Below are 15,958 nucleotides of genomic sequence, written 5' to 3' on the forward strand. Positions count from 1 at the left end.
ATTTATCAAGCCCTAACCTCTCTCCTGAGCCTCCAGTCTTCCATCTCTAACTGCTTATTGGACATTGGGTACTAGATTTAAACATATTAAACTCAACATGCCCAAAACTAAATGTATTGTCTTTGCCCTAAGACCCTCCTCTCTTCCAAACTTCCCTGTCACTGTTGAGTTAGTCATAAAACATTTATTAAGCACCTACTATATACATCAGGCACTGTGCAAGCAATGGAGATACAAAGAATCCTCCTGGTCATGTAGACTTGCAACCTAGGTGTTACTCTCAACTCTTGGCTCTCTTGTACTCTGCCATGTCTAATCTGTTGCTAAATCTTGTCAATTCTATCTTTCTATCTCTTTATTTCTTTTAGTGCCTTAAGTATATTATTGGCCAGTCTTTAGAAAAGTATTGTCCTGGACTCGCCACATAACACCAAAAGTGCAGCCTCCTACTCCCAAAGAGAGAATGACAAAAACAGTTTTGGAAATGGATAAAAGGTAACAACTTTATTTTAAGGTTGTATAAGAAGTATTTCAAAAATAGTAAACATTCTATCAGTTCCAAAATAAATCCTTCAACTATTGCACATTTATGAGGTTTTTTTCTTTACAATTACACAAATATTTTCATGTAGTATATAAACATGGCATTTAAGGTTTTTAAAGCTTTTTAAAAATCAACAAAATTATCTTTATGTTGTTATTAACCTAGAAAAATGGAAATTTTACTGAGGAAAACCAATAGAAAAGAAGGAAAACAAAGAAAAGGGTAAAAGGGACAGGTAAGAAAATAGAATTCTGGATTTCAGAGGAAAAAACTCCAGGAAAATAAAATAGCCCCATAATGTGGAAAAATTAACCTTCCCCTCATTATTGAACTCCATTTAATGTCAGTGCAACAAACTTTTATTTATATAGCGCACGTATCCCCAGAAACTAGGGTGTAAAATTTTTTTTTCATTTAAAAATATTTTTTGCTGGCAAATATTGATCATTGCTTGAAATAGCACAATATCTATCAGGCACGGCCTCTTTGTCCTCACAAATCCTCTAACCTCACTGTCTAAAGGGTTCACTTAACTACTTCAGCCGGTGGAGTCCTTCCACCAGCCCATTTCCATATGGTCCCTTCAATTATCAACTGAAGCAAATTAACTTAAGACAATAAAACAAGATCTATCTGCCTTCTTGATGTGGATGCCATTTGCAAGGAGCTGATGAACATAAAAAATATGCATCTTTCATTTGAGAGGGTCCAGTTGTCCCCCTTCGACTCCCCCCAAATACTTCCTCCCTATTTTTTACAAGGCTCACATAGGTCTACAGAAGGTCATGAATTAGCTGAGGAGGCTTTGATTTACTAAGGTTTCCTAAACAATCCTGTTTGAGTGATTGCTTTCAAAAGAAAACACTCCTCATTTCTTCCTCCCTCCCCAGCCCCCTGCTTGCCAATCACAAACACCTGAACAGCACCCTGTGCTTAGCAGAGTGGCACTGCTGTCCCCTTTTGCTGGGGCCCCACAACCTCTAAGAAGAGAGGGTTTTAATCTGCTCTTAAATCTCAGGCTCCCAGCAGCAGCAGCTGGTGCAGAACAGTGCACCCCATTCCTCTGCAGTGAGAAGCAATGACTGAGAGGCCTTGGGTGACAAAAGCATTCCTCATCACACAAAGATAGATGGTGAGCCATCTGGCACATATGTACGGATGCACCACCTCAGCCAGGAAGTGCACAAGTCAAGTCAGAGTGGAGAAACATTGGAAAGGAAGCAGAACAGACTGTAGCAGATAGAGGGATTCCAGAGGTGGATAATAAAGGGCCAAAGGACCATGACCACAAATTAAGGGAATACAAGCATAAGGGTGGGGGGGCCAGGGGAAGGGTCCTGGAGAGGGGAAAGGGATGTTGGGAAGAGGAGGAGGAAAGATGAAAACTGAAAAAGAGGTCGTATGCTGTAAGAGAATGGCACTTTGAGGTAAACCGTGATCTCAACAATATGATAAATGTAAAGACTTGCATTAATAAAAACAATGATAGGAAGTTTTCACATGGACTCTACAGAAAAGCTAAGCCAGCTTTTTAGTCCTAGGGTGATTTCCCACATTTCACTATTACTATTCATCCCATATGGTAAAAGGGAAACCGTGAGGGACACTGGCATTCCTCCGCCTTTAGAGGGGATTTTTTTCCTTCTCCAAAAGCAAAGAATTGATAAAATGGTGGAGGCTGAAGCTTTTCTCCATGTGTATTCCAAACCAGTGTTGAAGATGGTTGCTGTGGGCCAGAACTCTTTTTCCTAGGCCTAAAATAGTTTCTGGGAATAGCCACAGGTTACCCTGGTCAAGAATAAGTATATCAGAATTGCTCCCAATGCCAGAGAAGATTTCATTCATCCCAACAAAGGAAAAGTGATGCTATAGTTGTTTAACTGAGCTGAAGCAAAAGAATTCCTCCCCATCTCCTTTTGTGTATAGGGGAACTTACTGCTCCTCTAGGCAACATGGCACCCTGATCCTACTGCTAATGTTCTGTGATGGCTGCTGCCTTTCAGATGGACTGTTCTGCATCCCGATCAAGTAGTGACCATTTGTCCCCTCCATCCTCTATCAGGGTGCTGTGCCGAGACAACCTATCTGATGTCAAGGAGGACAGTGACACTTGGCTGACCTGATCCCATGAGGTGGCCTTGTTGTCCCACCGCCAGTCATCCATCCCAATGTGAATACTGACCTGGGATGGATTAAGGGGTTTCATGTGCCCATGGGCTTGGGCTTCATACTTTTCCATATCTGGTTTCTTGTAACTAGGAAGAAGGAGACAAGGAAAGCCTTATGGAATTTTTTAGTATTTTTTTTTTTAGCTCTTATAGACTAAGGAAATGTTATGTCTGCTGAAAGACTTTAAGCAAGGATCACCCCAAAAAGAAAAGCTAAAAAGACAGTACCAAGGGCTGCCCCATTCATGTTATTTTATCGTTTATTTTTATTATTTATGGGTGACTTTTGTTTTTACTTTAATCATGTCTAGTTATACCTCTACTCCCACCTCAGGAGACTTCCCAAGTAACCAGGGAAAGGAATTTAAACAAAAACAGCAGACTCGGTGATCACATCTGATTATGTATGCAACATTCCTCACCCACCTCTCTCACAACAGGAGCTACATTTCCCTCCTCTGTCCTCTTGAATCTCATTCCCTTTAAAGGAAAAAATGGCTCTACTTTCCCAAGTAGTAGGCATCTTTAAAAACAGACAACTGAAAGAGCCTCATTGAGAGCAAAAATGACACCATTTGGATATAACGTAGGGCAGGTACCCCCAGCATTTAGTGAGTGTTAATCATCATTAGAGAGTCTGTTGTTGATGAATAATTTTACAAATAGCACATTCAGCTTCACTGGAAACTTTCTCATCTTAAATCTCAGCCCTCTTGCGGCAACCCCAGACTCAAAGGTGAGCCTTCTCAAGACCATAAAAAAGAAAAGCTCTGCTGAAAAGGTGACCTGGCTTTTCAAGCAGGGATAGCCTTTCTATCCTAGACCTTGTGGTCTCCCTTTATGGCACTTACAACTTCAGCTGTAGTGAGGAAAGTACCACAGACACGGAGGAGGCGGCCATGGCAGCGGATCCCATCCAGGGCTGCAGCACAATGCCAATGGGCATGAACACACCTAGCCAACAAGAAATAAACATACAATAAAATTTAAAAGCAAACAAAACCAACCTCAGCCTCACGTCTGAAGCCCTACACAATGACTCTCACGTGCCTTTCCAGTTTTGTTTCATACTTCTCTCTTTTTTTTGAGCAAAAAATGAGCACTTATCAGGTGCCTAACAAGGGCTAGACACCAGAACACAAATACAAAGAGCGAACCGATCCTTCCCAACAAGTTTTATGTTCTAAAATTCTACCTTTTGGTTAAACTGGTCAGATAGCTCTACCACAATCAATCAATCAAACATTTATTAAACACCTACTATGTGCCAAACACTAGGCTAAATACTGGGGAATACAAAAGGAAGCAAAAGATAGTCCCTACCCTCTAGGAGCTTACAATCTAATAGAAGAGACAACATGAAAATAAATATATACACAGCAAGCTATATACAAGAGAAATAGAAAATTAACAGAGGGAAGGCACTGGAATTAAGAGGGGTTGAGGAAGACTTCTTTTATTAATCGGGACTTAAAGGAAGCCAGGGAGGTCAGTAATTAGACGCAGGAGGGAGAGCATTCCAGGCATGGGGGACAGAGAGCCAGAGAAAATGCCTGAAGCTGAGAGATGGGTGTCTTGTTTGTGGAACAGCCAGGAGACCAGTGTGACTGGATTGAAGAGTACGTGGTGGGGTATAGGGTGTCAGAAGACTAAAAAGGTAGGAGGCAACTAGGGTATGATAATCTTCATCTTCCTCCTCTGTACTTTGACGCAGGTGGTCCAGATGGCTCTGGCGTAGAGAAGAGGCTGGTGACTTTGCACAGCCCTGCCTTACTTAAATCCAATTCACTCGCAAGTCAATACATCACCTTCCTGATGTCATCGGTCTTCTTCAAGAATGAAGAACAAAAACAACAGTCCTGACTCAGAGAGTCCCAAGCTTCTTCCCAGAACAGCCTGAGGCCTTTCATGATGCCTCCTCCCAGTTCCTCCTGTTCCTTCCCTTTTGAAGTTACTTTGTAGATACTCTGAGTTGGCAAGCCCCTCTAGTAGACTGTAAGCTCCTTGAGGGAAGGGATCATTTTGTTTTAGATTTTGTATCCCCAGCACCTAGCACCTAGGAGGTGCTTAATGGGTGCTTGTTTAATTTAATTACTCAGCCCCTAAGGAAGCAAAAGGAAAGCATGCTCTGCACCAGCTCACAACTCCAGGACTACCTTTAGTTGTCCTAACTCAGGCAACAAAATCTATCCTTTCTTCATACCAGTGTTTTCCCAGTGATCTGGTAGCAAAAAAATCAAATCGTGGGTAGCCAGAAGGTAAGGGAGAAATATAGAGCACGAGGGAGCAGGCTGCTCCAAGAAATAGCATAAAGTACGTGATTGGTAAAGGTGTGCTAGTCCTGCCTTCAGAATGGAGAAGAAAGAGAGCTCCTGAGCGCTGTGCTAGCCATCACATTAAAAGGCCCAGAGAAGTCCTCAGCCTACCGGGGAGATGTGGTGCTGAGGATTTGTGGAAGGAAATAAACAGCGACAGCAAAGGCATAAGAGGGCACCGAGACTTGTGGTCTGGCAGAGTCCCCCATCTATGCCATCGCAGAAGCTACAACAATCAACATGATCCTAAGCCCAAGAGGTTATCTCTGGGGGACGGCAATCTATTGTTTTACATGTCTCTCTCTCTCTCTCTCCCCCCCTTCTCTTCTGCCCTCCTCTTTTTGCTGTTGTGTGGTTATTTCAGTCATGTCTGAGACTTCATGACTCCATTTGGGGTTTCCTTGGCAGAGATACTGGAGTGGTTTACCATTTCCTTCTCCAGCTCATTTTATAGATGAGGAAACTGAGGCAAACAGGGTTAAGTGACTTGCCCAGGGTCACACAGCTAGTAAGTGTCTGAGGCCAGATTTGAACTCAGGAAGATGAGTCTTCCTGACTCCATGCCCAGAACAACATCCAACTTGCCACCAAACTGCCTTCTCTCCGCAGCTCCACACTCCCCTCAAAATCATCTTCAGCATTTCTCTCCTGAGCACAAAGCTCACTGGGCATGAAGCACTTTAGAATGAAACAATTCAACTATTATGTTTTCAAAGCTAGAGAGTGTGAAATCATGGAATGGTAAAAGAGACTTCATGCTCCTTAATGATCCCATCTGCTTGGCTCTTCCTGAAACTGGTCAGCACATGGCATTGTAAAGTTTAAGGGCAATTTTATAGATGTATATAATTTATCAAGGCATTTGGGGAGAGGTTTGGGGAAAGGGAAGTGAAACCCTGGAATGGAGCATGGTACAGGGGAAAGTATACTGATCCTGGAGTCAAGGGGGGCTGGGTTCAAATCCTGCCTCGGATACCACCCAAGTGTCTTTGGAAAAGTCACAGCTTCCCTGGGCCTCTCCTTCCTCATCCATAAAATGAGGGAGGGTTGCATTAGTTGACCTCTGAGGCCCCTTGAAGCTCTGCATCTATGATCATAAGTAGCAAACGTGATCAGAAAAAAAATTAGGAAAAAGTTACATTAACAAAGGAGAGGGGGTTATTTTTTTTTAATGTAGGCTACTGGCACAAAGTTATAATAATATTACATAATAATAATAATAATTATTGTTATTATAATTTTTGGAATTTACAGGTTATTCCTACTTTCATCCCATTGAGAATTCTCAAAGGCCATGCCTACAATCTACAAATTCTGACAGGTCCTTTCAAGCTGAAGACTTCAAATTCTATCTAGTAGTGAATTACACTTTTCTTTTTAGAATATAAGCTGCTTGAGGGCGGGCTTATCTCTTTACCTATAATCTCTAGCACATAGTAGGCATTCAAGAAAGGCTCAGTCAGTGAACTCTCCATTACTCCCCTAGCTAGCTATAGAGAGGCTCCCCACTAGAAGGTTAGTTTGCAAGTGATGAATTTTTCAGTTTTTTTGGGGGGGGGCAATTGGGGTTAAGTGACTTGCCCAGGGTCACACAGCTAATAAGTGTCAAGTGTTTAGTCCCAGGCCGGATTTGAACTCAGGTCCTCCTGACTTTAGGGCCGGTACTCTGTCCACTGTGCCACCTAGCTGCCCCAGGTGATGAATTTTTTCAAGGAGAAACTCAAAAAGACCTGAGGGGTTGAGAACAAGCTATATTGGTAGAAGGAATTCATGCTGATTAAATACCAGATCATCAGGTGTTTGAAAATCAGTTCTCACCCAAGGACATCAAAGCACTTTGTTTTAACAGAAACAAGGGGTCTTACTCCTGACATGGTACAAATGCAGAAACCAAGATAGGTGAAATGACCTGGCCACACAAGTGCCTGGCTCTTTGTCAGACTGAAAAGTAAAAGCAAGCTTTCAACTATAATTCTGAGAGGAGGGGATGGTTCTACCGCCCTAGTGAATGAGAAATGAATGCTGGCAAGAGCACTAATCCCTGTTACATGAGCCACCTGTAATTACAAAGAGAGAGAGAGAGAGACTAAAGATGGAGAAGTCATGTCCAGAGATTTCATCCCTCTTTTCCACCACAGTGTGAGCATTTCTCTACATTAGAAATTCCACTCCTATTCCTTAGTTTCCTCAGCTGTAAAAGGGAGACGATAATAACATCTACCTCCCCGGGTGCCTGTGAACATAAAATGGGATAAGCTGTAGAATGCTTTGCAAACCTTAAAGCACCATGTAAGTGCTATCTATGGAAATACTAGCTTTCTAACTGTAGAAGTTTCACATGGAGGGAGTAGGGAGGGAAGGAGATATGGGAGCTAGGTGTTCCAGACTTTAAACATAGGGCTTCATCTTGACAAGATCTAAAGGGAGAGCTGGATCTTTGGATTGAGATAGATGTGGGAGAGACAGAGAAGGGTGTTGGTAAAGGGAAACAGCAGCTGGGCAAGTGAGGACAAAGAGACCCTTACTTTGCAAGATGTGTGATTTCATCTGTCCAGCACATACTCCCTCTAGGGACATAGATCGCAACCTCTCCATAGAGTATCAAATGTGGCAGAAAGCAAGCTGGACTTGCATAAAGGACTTTATTAAAGTTGCACTGTTTACATTCCTACGTGGAAAGATGATATTTGTAACTTATGAGATCTTTGTCAGTTTTACATGTGTGTAAAATACATGTGTGTGTGTGTGTGTGTGTGTATATATATATACACACACATATACATATATATACATATACATATACATATATAGACAGAAGGCACAGGGTAAGTTGAATATGAAGGGATGATATCTAAAAATTACAATTAAGAGGTGAGAGGTAGGATGGGGTAAATTATCTCACATAAAACAGACAAGAAAAGGCTTTTACAATGGAGGTGAAACAGGGGAAGGTGAGAAGGAATGAGTGAATCTTATTCTCATCAGATTTGGCTTAAGGTGGGAATAACATACACACTCAACTGGGTACAGAAATCTATCTTACCCTACAGGAAAATAGGGAGGAAGGAGATAAGAGAGGGGGGAATGATAGAATGGAGGGCAGATTGGGAGAGGGGGTCATCAAAAGTCAACACTTTTGAGGAGGGACAGGGTCAAAGGAGAGAATGGAATAAACGGGGGCTGGGTGGGATAGTATGGAGGGAAATAATTAGTCTTTCACAACATGACTATTACGGAACTGTTTTGTATGACTACACATGTATAACCTATATCAAATTGTTTGCCTTATCAATGAGGGTGGGTGGGGAGGGAGGAAGAGAGAGAATTTAGAACTTAAAGTTTTAAAAACAAATGTTAAAAACTGTTTTTACATGCAACTGGAAAATAAGATATACAGACAGTGAGGTATAGGAATCTATCTTGCCCTATAGGAAAATAGAAGGGGAAGGAGATAAGAGAAGGGGGGGGTGATAGAAAGGAGGGCAGATTGGGGGATAGGGAAATCAGAATGCAGGCTCTCTTGGGTGGGGGCAGGGAGAGAGATGGGGAGGAAATTTGGAGCTCAAAATCTTGCAGAAGTGAATGTTGAAAACTAAAAACAAATTAATTAATTAATAAAAATACTTTTAAATAAATTTCCATTTCAAAAAAAAAAAAGAAAGAAAGCTAGACTTGGAGGGTCCTGGTTCTGGCACTTCTTAGCTGTTTGACATTGGGCAATTCATTTAATCTTTCTTTCCCTTCTTCCTTATTTGCAAAAAATGGAGCTAATAATATTTACCTTACCTTAAAGTGAAAGTTCTATAAAAATGCCAGCTATTATACTACCTGATGTGCTAGAGACCTTTCTCATGAGAATACAAAGATAGTGTGGTTCCTTCTTTCACATGCTCTACCCTGAGAAAGAAAGATGTCCCTCCCACTTATGTGGGCAGTACAGGTAGAAATTGTTCATTGTTGTTGTTTGTTAAAATGTCCTATGATCTTGTTGGTACCTCAAAGTTTTCTGCCTCAGAAAACCCCATTCTCTCCCTTAGTGGATAGATGCAAGTAAACAGTTTTCTATCTGTCTCCCAAAAATATAGAGAAATGAATGATACAGCTATCTCTCTCTCTCCACCAGGGATTACCCTCCATCAGGGTACAACTCATCTCCAATTCATAAAAAAAATTAAACCAAGACAGTTCCTCCACTCCTTCTTCTTTGGAGTCAAGAGCTGACTTAACGAACATCTGTGCAACAAAAGAATTGCAAATCACCACCTACCTGCTGCAATGGGTATCCCAACGAGGTTATAAATTAAGGCCAAGACAAGATTTATTCGTATTCTCCGGACAGTCCTCTTGGAAAGATGAATGCTAGCAACCACATCTAGCAAATCATTCTGAAACACAGGAGCATATTGCAACTCAGGAAGCCATCTTCATTGACTATGCCCTCCTCCCCTTCCACTTCCTTCTACAAGTTAGGGGAAAAAAAGAAGGCAGCTAGTTGGATCCAAGCTCACCCTAATGAGGACAACATCGGCAGCTTCAATAGCTACATCTGTCCCCGTCCCAATGGCAATACCGACGTCAGCCCTTGCCAAGGCTGGAGAGTCATTCACTCCATCTCCTACCATGGCCACTTTATTCCCTTGGTTTTGAAGCTCCTGGACCTTTGCCACCTTGTGAGAGGGGAGGACTTCTGCAAATACTTTGTTAATACCCACCTGTAAAGGAAAGAAAATCATAGTGTGGTATCAGAAAGCCAATAACAGCCCTCAGAAGCCCGGGGCTTCCAGTCTTTCCTCCTGCACCAAGAACATGTGTCCTGAAAGATGGTGATCAGTAGAGGTGGGCTACACTGGGAAAGATAACAACATACTGTCATCGTGCCTTGACCACCTATCTCTCAGATCAAGGAGGGCTGAGAGATGAGACTGGCTAGTAAAGGCAATATGGTACAGTGGAAAGACAGCTGGACCTTGGGAAGCTCTGGTACCTTTTCAGAGCCTTAGTTTCTCATCTTTAAAATGGGGATGATAATGATATTTGTACCACCTACCCCACAGGGCTGATACAAAGAAAGCATTATAAATCTCAAGGCACCAAATAAATGTGGATTGTAATTATCTTATTATCAAGGGAGGAATTGGAAATGCATACGAATACCAGAAGAGTAAACTTATTTGGGACAGCTACTAAGCAATAAAGTATGCATTTAGGCAGCTCAAGGGAGATCAAAGAATCACCAACTTTTAGAACTGAGACCATGGAGACCTCCAATAGAATGTAAGTTCTTTGAGGGCAGGGACTGTTTCACTTCTGTCATTGTGTCCCCAGGATTTAGTACAGTGCTTGGAATATAGTGAGTGCTTAATAAATGTTCATTGATTGGGATGATTTACCGTAGTGGCTCCAATTTTAGCAACAGTTATTAAAAGAGTGTCCATGTATTCCTGTATGCATCAGGTATTGTCACTTTGTCATCATGTATGTGTGTGTGTGTGTGTGTGTGTGTGTGTATAAAATCATGTATATATACCAAGAATACTTTTTCTAGCAGAAGTTTTATTAATGGAATTTGTTTGACATCAAAAAATGTTCCTCATAATGAAAGGCTGAGAACCACAGATTAACTCCAACCCGAGGTAGAGAGCAAAAGCCAGGTCTTTCTTAGAACCACCATTCCAGAGCTCAGACACAGCCATTACTACTTTAAAAATTTTTTTTTTTTTATGCAGCCATTACTTCTAACTAAGCTTCTCAGGTAAACATGAGCTGGTAGAAAAGCACTATTACCTCCACCTCTGGCAAATTCTGTTTTCCTGAATCTGTACTCTAGAGTCCAAGATTTAATGGAGCATCACCAGATAATTGCCATCAGGTATTCCTAAGCCATAAAACCTCCCATACAAATTCCCATGTCCTGAATTCCAGCTAACTTCTGGAAAACAAGAAGTAACAATGCCTGCATGCAAACAAATTTAGATCATGGATTACATTGCATGAGGACGTCTATATTTACTGATACTTTCTTCATCAGCTATTGCTAAACATGAGGTGGTTTTTAAAAGCCCAAGATCGTGGACAGTTATGAACAGCTTGTTCCCAGCAAATAGTGCTAATCTCACCTCTAGGGCTCCACGCTTTGTTTTTAGCCTCTCTTTTCTGGTGTGACAATATGTAGTTAGAGGATGAAGGCCTGGCTTTGCTACTGCTTCCCTAAGGGACCTTGGATAAGTCCCAACTTCTCTGGACCTCAGTTTCCCTACTGGTAAAATGAGGGTGTGGGATTCTATCATCTCTAAATCCTAGGATACTGTGAGGTTCTGATATGTTCCCTGTCCCACCCCCACCCCAACTCCTCTCCCTGGCCCATGTCTCGTGTTCTTTTCCTTCTTTCTAATCATCAAAGTCTGCTTACAACTATGTGATATAGACAATGTTTCTGTAATACTGGAAAATGATGACAGCTTGGGAAAACCACAACCTCTGTCATCCTCAGTTCCCTCATCAATGAGAGGTTGGGGGTAAACTGAATTAGAGGTTCTTAACCTGGGACCTGGGTCCATGGATTGACTTCAGGGGGTCTATGATCTTGGATAGGAAAAATTACATCTTAATTTTCACTAACCTCTAACTGAAATTTATAATTTCCTTCAATTCTTTAAAAACATTACTCTGAGAAGAGGCTTATGGACTGGTTACCAAACTGTCAGAGGGTCCATGACACACAAAGGTTAAAGATCCCTAAATCAGATGATCTCTAAGGTCACTTCTAATATTCTATGTCAGAATTAAAGGATCACACTGAGGTATGAGGGACTAGAAGGTTTACTGGGCTGTCTGGTTAAGGGATGTTTGCTTTTTAAACAGGGACCATAATGCTTTAACCCAAAGGAATGAATCACTAATGGTGGGTTTTGGGATAGTTGATGGTCAAGTGAAGAAGCCTTCTTAGGTCCCCTCAAGTCATATCATATAGGAATCCAATAACAGCAATAGTAATGACAGCTGACATTTATACAGGGTTTTTTTGGGCTTTGCAAAGTGTTTTACATACATCTCATTTGATCTTCACAACAACTCTGTAGCAGATGCTGTCATGATCCCCATTTTCAAGATGAGAAAACTGAGGGATGGAGACATTAAGAGACATACCCAAGGCTACACAGCTATGAGTGTTTGAGGCGGGGTTCAAATCCAAGTCATCCTGACTCCAAATCCAGTATACGATCTACCACTCTATGTTGCCTCTCTGCTGACCTATAAGGACCACTGCAGGTATGGAAAATGCATAGAGCTGATGTTTAAAAGTATGTGAGTCCAGCTTTAAGCAAAGAAGAAATCATAATCATTGGCAGTGGCATTTTTGTGAAGTTTTTTACCCTAGATTCTGTTTTGGAATTCTATGTTGGTATGCTACCATGTGAGCAGAGCACATTACTAAAAGGGCAAGGATAATACTCTTCGCCACCATTAGGAGAACTCATCCACATTCATGAGCTATGATTTGTTCAGATACTGCAAATGAAAGCAACCCTGTGATTATAACTTGATAACCTTTTCCCTAAGAAACAGCCTGGCAACACCCTGTGTCTTTCAGGGACCAAACTTTCTTAGAGGCAGACATGCTGAAATTTAGCCTCTAAAATATTCTGCATAACTTCTTCTTTCTTAGACAAGGTATAATCAGTAGAAAAGGATTAACTAATTTTTAAAAGCACAGGATTTAGAGCTGGAAACAATCTTAATGATCATCCCAACCCCTTAATTTTACACAGGGAACCACAGACCTAGAGCTGGAAAGGACCCGAGAGGCCATTTAGTTCAACACCTTCCTTTTAGAGGTGATTTAAGTGACTTGTCCAGGGTCATATTGACATGGAGTGTCAACAGTAAGATCTGAACCCATGCCCTCTGACTCCCAAGCCAGTGGTATTTCTCCTGGACCATAATGCCTCCTCTCATTATGTACATCTTGTCTCTCCTATTAGACTGGAAGTTCCTTGAGGCCAAGTATTCTCTCTGTCTTTGCATCACTAGAGCCCAATTTAGTGTCTCATGGATAATAATAGCTTAATATAAATGTTTGTTGGTTTTCAGTTACCTGCAGTTACATTTCTCTTTTATGAACTTTTCATAATGATGTATTCATTCTATATTTATTCTCTTCCTTCTCACTGGATTCTGCTTCAATTCCTACAAATCTCTCCATGCGTCTCTGAATTCTTCATTTCTTATTGTATAATAATATCCCATTACACTTCGATACCTCAATTTTGGAAGCCATTTCCCAATCGAGAAGTACCTTTCTACTTCTAGCTTTTTGCTATTACAAAGGATACTGCCACCAATAATTTGGCATGGACCAGATTTTTGTTTCTGCCTTTGATTCCTTAGGTGTATGTGCCCTTTAATGCAACAGTGAGGCTAAAGGGTCTGGAGAGTTTAGTCACTTGCTTAACTCCAAAATTAAATCCAGAACTGTAAGGCCCCTTCACAGCTCCATCAGCACGCATATACGATAAACAAGATTAATTACACAGCTAGTAAGCAGAGAAAGAATCCAAACCCAGGGGTCTTGTTCCCTTGGTTTACCACTCAGAAAAAGCTCAGATTCTGTATTAGGTGGGCAGGGATTCAAGCAAAGGTGCTGAGCCAGAAAAGTGTCTTCCTCTGATATGATGTTAGCTTTTTCCCCCCCTTTTTTAAGCAAATAAGGAAACATACACAGAAAAGATGGAGTTGTTTTTCACTCCAAGGTCAGGTTAGTGGTATCAGTGATGAAGACCAATACAGAACATGAAAGTCATGAGAAGCCTAGAAGGGGTCCCAGCTTTCGAGTCAGCAGACCTGGGACATTTACTATCTGTGTCTGTGGTGAAAATGAAGATAACAATACATACCACCCAAAGATTTAAGTTTCCTCACTAGGTGGTGGCCTGCCTGATCCCGAAGGTCCCCTGGGACTCTGAACCCTAGGATACTGTGACATGTGGAGCCAAAGAGAGCCACCACCGAAATCATTAACAGACCCCAAGGAGAACACATACAACCAACAAACCAAACACAGCTGTAAGCAGACCTGTGTGGCGATGGCTTTTGCGGTTTTCCTGTTGTCCCCTGTTATCAGAACCACATCCACACCCATACTTTTGAGGGTATGGACAGCCAGTGCTGCCTCCTGCTTGACAGAATCCGCTATGGCCACCATCCCACAGAGCACACCTGGGAAGAAAATAATCTTTGTTAAATAACCACAGAAAGTGAAGCAAAACAAACCAGAGGAGGAAAAAAAAGGGGGCTTGTTAGCTCATTCTCTCCTGTCACTTCCTAAAGAATATACAGGTGTCCCCAAAGTTTTAGTGTTCTTTTAAGCTTTAATAGCTTTCAAAGAGCTGTTCAGTTTTTAATAACCTTAAGTCCCAAGAGCATCTTGTATTTTCCCAGAGTGGATTTTTTTGTAAATAAAAACAGTAGCTAGCATGTGTGATTCAGGTTTGGCCAATAATGTTGCCCACAGCAGCCAGGCTATAGTGAGTGGGCTCTCTTCTCTAGCCAAAGATAGTTTTCTTCTATCATAAAAAAGCAACAAGCTTCAATCAATCAATCAATCAGTAAACATTAATTAAGTACCCACTACGTGCCAGGCATTGTGCTAAGCACTGGGGAAACAAAAAAGGAAAAAACAAACAATCCCTGCTGTCAGGGAGCTTATAATCTAACATGGAAGAAAACATGTAAACAAACACATGCAAACAGGGTATATGCAAGATAAACAGAAAATCATTAACAGAGAAAAGATGCTAGAATTAAGAGGGCTTGGGAAAGGCTTCCTGTAAAAGATGGAATTTAAGTTGGGATTTGAAGTGAAGAAAGTCAGTAGAGGGAGCAGAGGAGAGAGAGCATTCCAGGCATGGAACATCTCTTGCTCCCCATGAACCAGCTTACACATTTATACATTCCTAGCACAGTTTTCCAATTCTAGGCTTCCTTTAAAATTCAGTTCAAGTACCACCTTCTCCAGGAGGCATTTCCTGATCACCTCCTCCTCCCACTCTGATTGTTGATGCCATCCATTCCTAAGGTCACCTGCCATCTACTCTGTGTTTATCTTTTATGGTCTGACTTATAGAATGTAAGCTCATCAAGGGAAAGGGCTATTTTTGTATTTTCTCTGTTATCTCTAGCTCTATGTCCAGTACCTAGCTCATACAGTAAATATTTAATAAATGCTTGTTGATTGATTGACTAATGAGAAATTGGGCCATGTAAATGGGAGGAGTGAATTGGCGATTGAGGGTAGGAAAGAGATGCAGGGAGCAAGACTTCTCTAATTACATGAATCATGAGCAATGGTTTAACCGAATGGAAAAGAAGATAACGTGAAAGAAGAAACGGCATTGAAACAAGGGGGAAAGAACAAAATGGGAAATGAGAAAACACGTATTTGGCCAAAGCCAAAGGAAAATGGGATGAGTAAAAGGAATGACGATAGATTACTATAGGCCAAAAGTTAAGTGTAAGACACATAGAAAAGGAAGCTAAGAGGAAGAGAATTCTGGCAAGGTGGTTCTGGGAGGAAGCTATAAAAAAAGAGAAAAAGAAAAGAAGGCAATGAGAAATAGAAAGAATCTCTTAAGGTTTTGAAAGAAAAAAAAGATAGGTTGTAATTTGTCTGTTAAATTTTAGGTATAAGGTATAACTTACTTTATAAAATACACATGTTCCTGAAATCAATTTTTGTAAACGGAATCATCAAATGTCCTAGGGGAGCTTACTATTTAAAGGATTTTTGCAATGAATATCTTTTAGAAGCAAAAGATTTTTACTTCATAAATCTAAGGCTTCATATACTGGGCTCTTTTGAAGCAATTTTAGCCTAAAAGAAGACAGGCTATGATTATAATATGGTGCCAATGTAGCTGGGAACGATTAGATGA

The 15,958-nt window shown here is 41.1% G+C and overlaps 1 protein-coding gene across 5 annotated transcripts in view; it reads right to left on the reverse strand.

Moving 5' to 3' along the window:
• Nucleotides 1–485: 485 nt before the first annotated feature.
• The window catches only part of ATP7B (ATPase copper transporting beta), a 114,522-nt gene continuing 99,049 nt past the window's right edge, over nucleotides 486–15,958 (reverse strand). For all 5 annotated transcript variants that reach the window (XM_078156976.1, XM_078156975.1, XM_078156974.1 and 2 more), the window contains 5 exons: nucleotides 14,101–14,243; nucleotides 9,536–9,739; nucleotides 9,295–9,412; nucleotides 3,564–3,666; nucleotides 486–2,799 (listed from right to left, as the gene is read on the reverse strand). In XM_078156976.1, coding sequence (XP_078013102.1) covers nucleotides 2,544–2,799; nucleotides 3,564–3,666; nucleotides 9,295–9,412; nucleotides 9,536–9,739; nucleotides 14,101–14,243 — 824 coding nt within the window. In that variant the 3' untranslated portion in view covers nucleotides 486–2,543. The remainder of the gene's footprint in view (nucleotides 2,800–3,563; nucleotides 3,667–9,294; nucleotides 9,413–9,535; nucleotides 9,740–14,100; nucleotides 14,244–15,958) is intronic.

The sequence above is a fragment of the Phascolarctos cinereus genome, unplaced genomic scaffold (assembly GCF_003287225.1).
Source record: "Phascolarctos cinereus isolate Bilbo 61053 unplaced genomic scaffold, phaCin_HiC Scaffold_726;HRSCAF=1367, whole genome shotgun sequence".
Lineage (NCBI taxonomy): Eukaryota > Metazoa > Chordata > Mammalia > Diprotodontia > Phascolarctidae > Phascolarctos > Phascolarctos cinereus.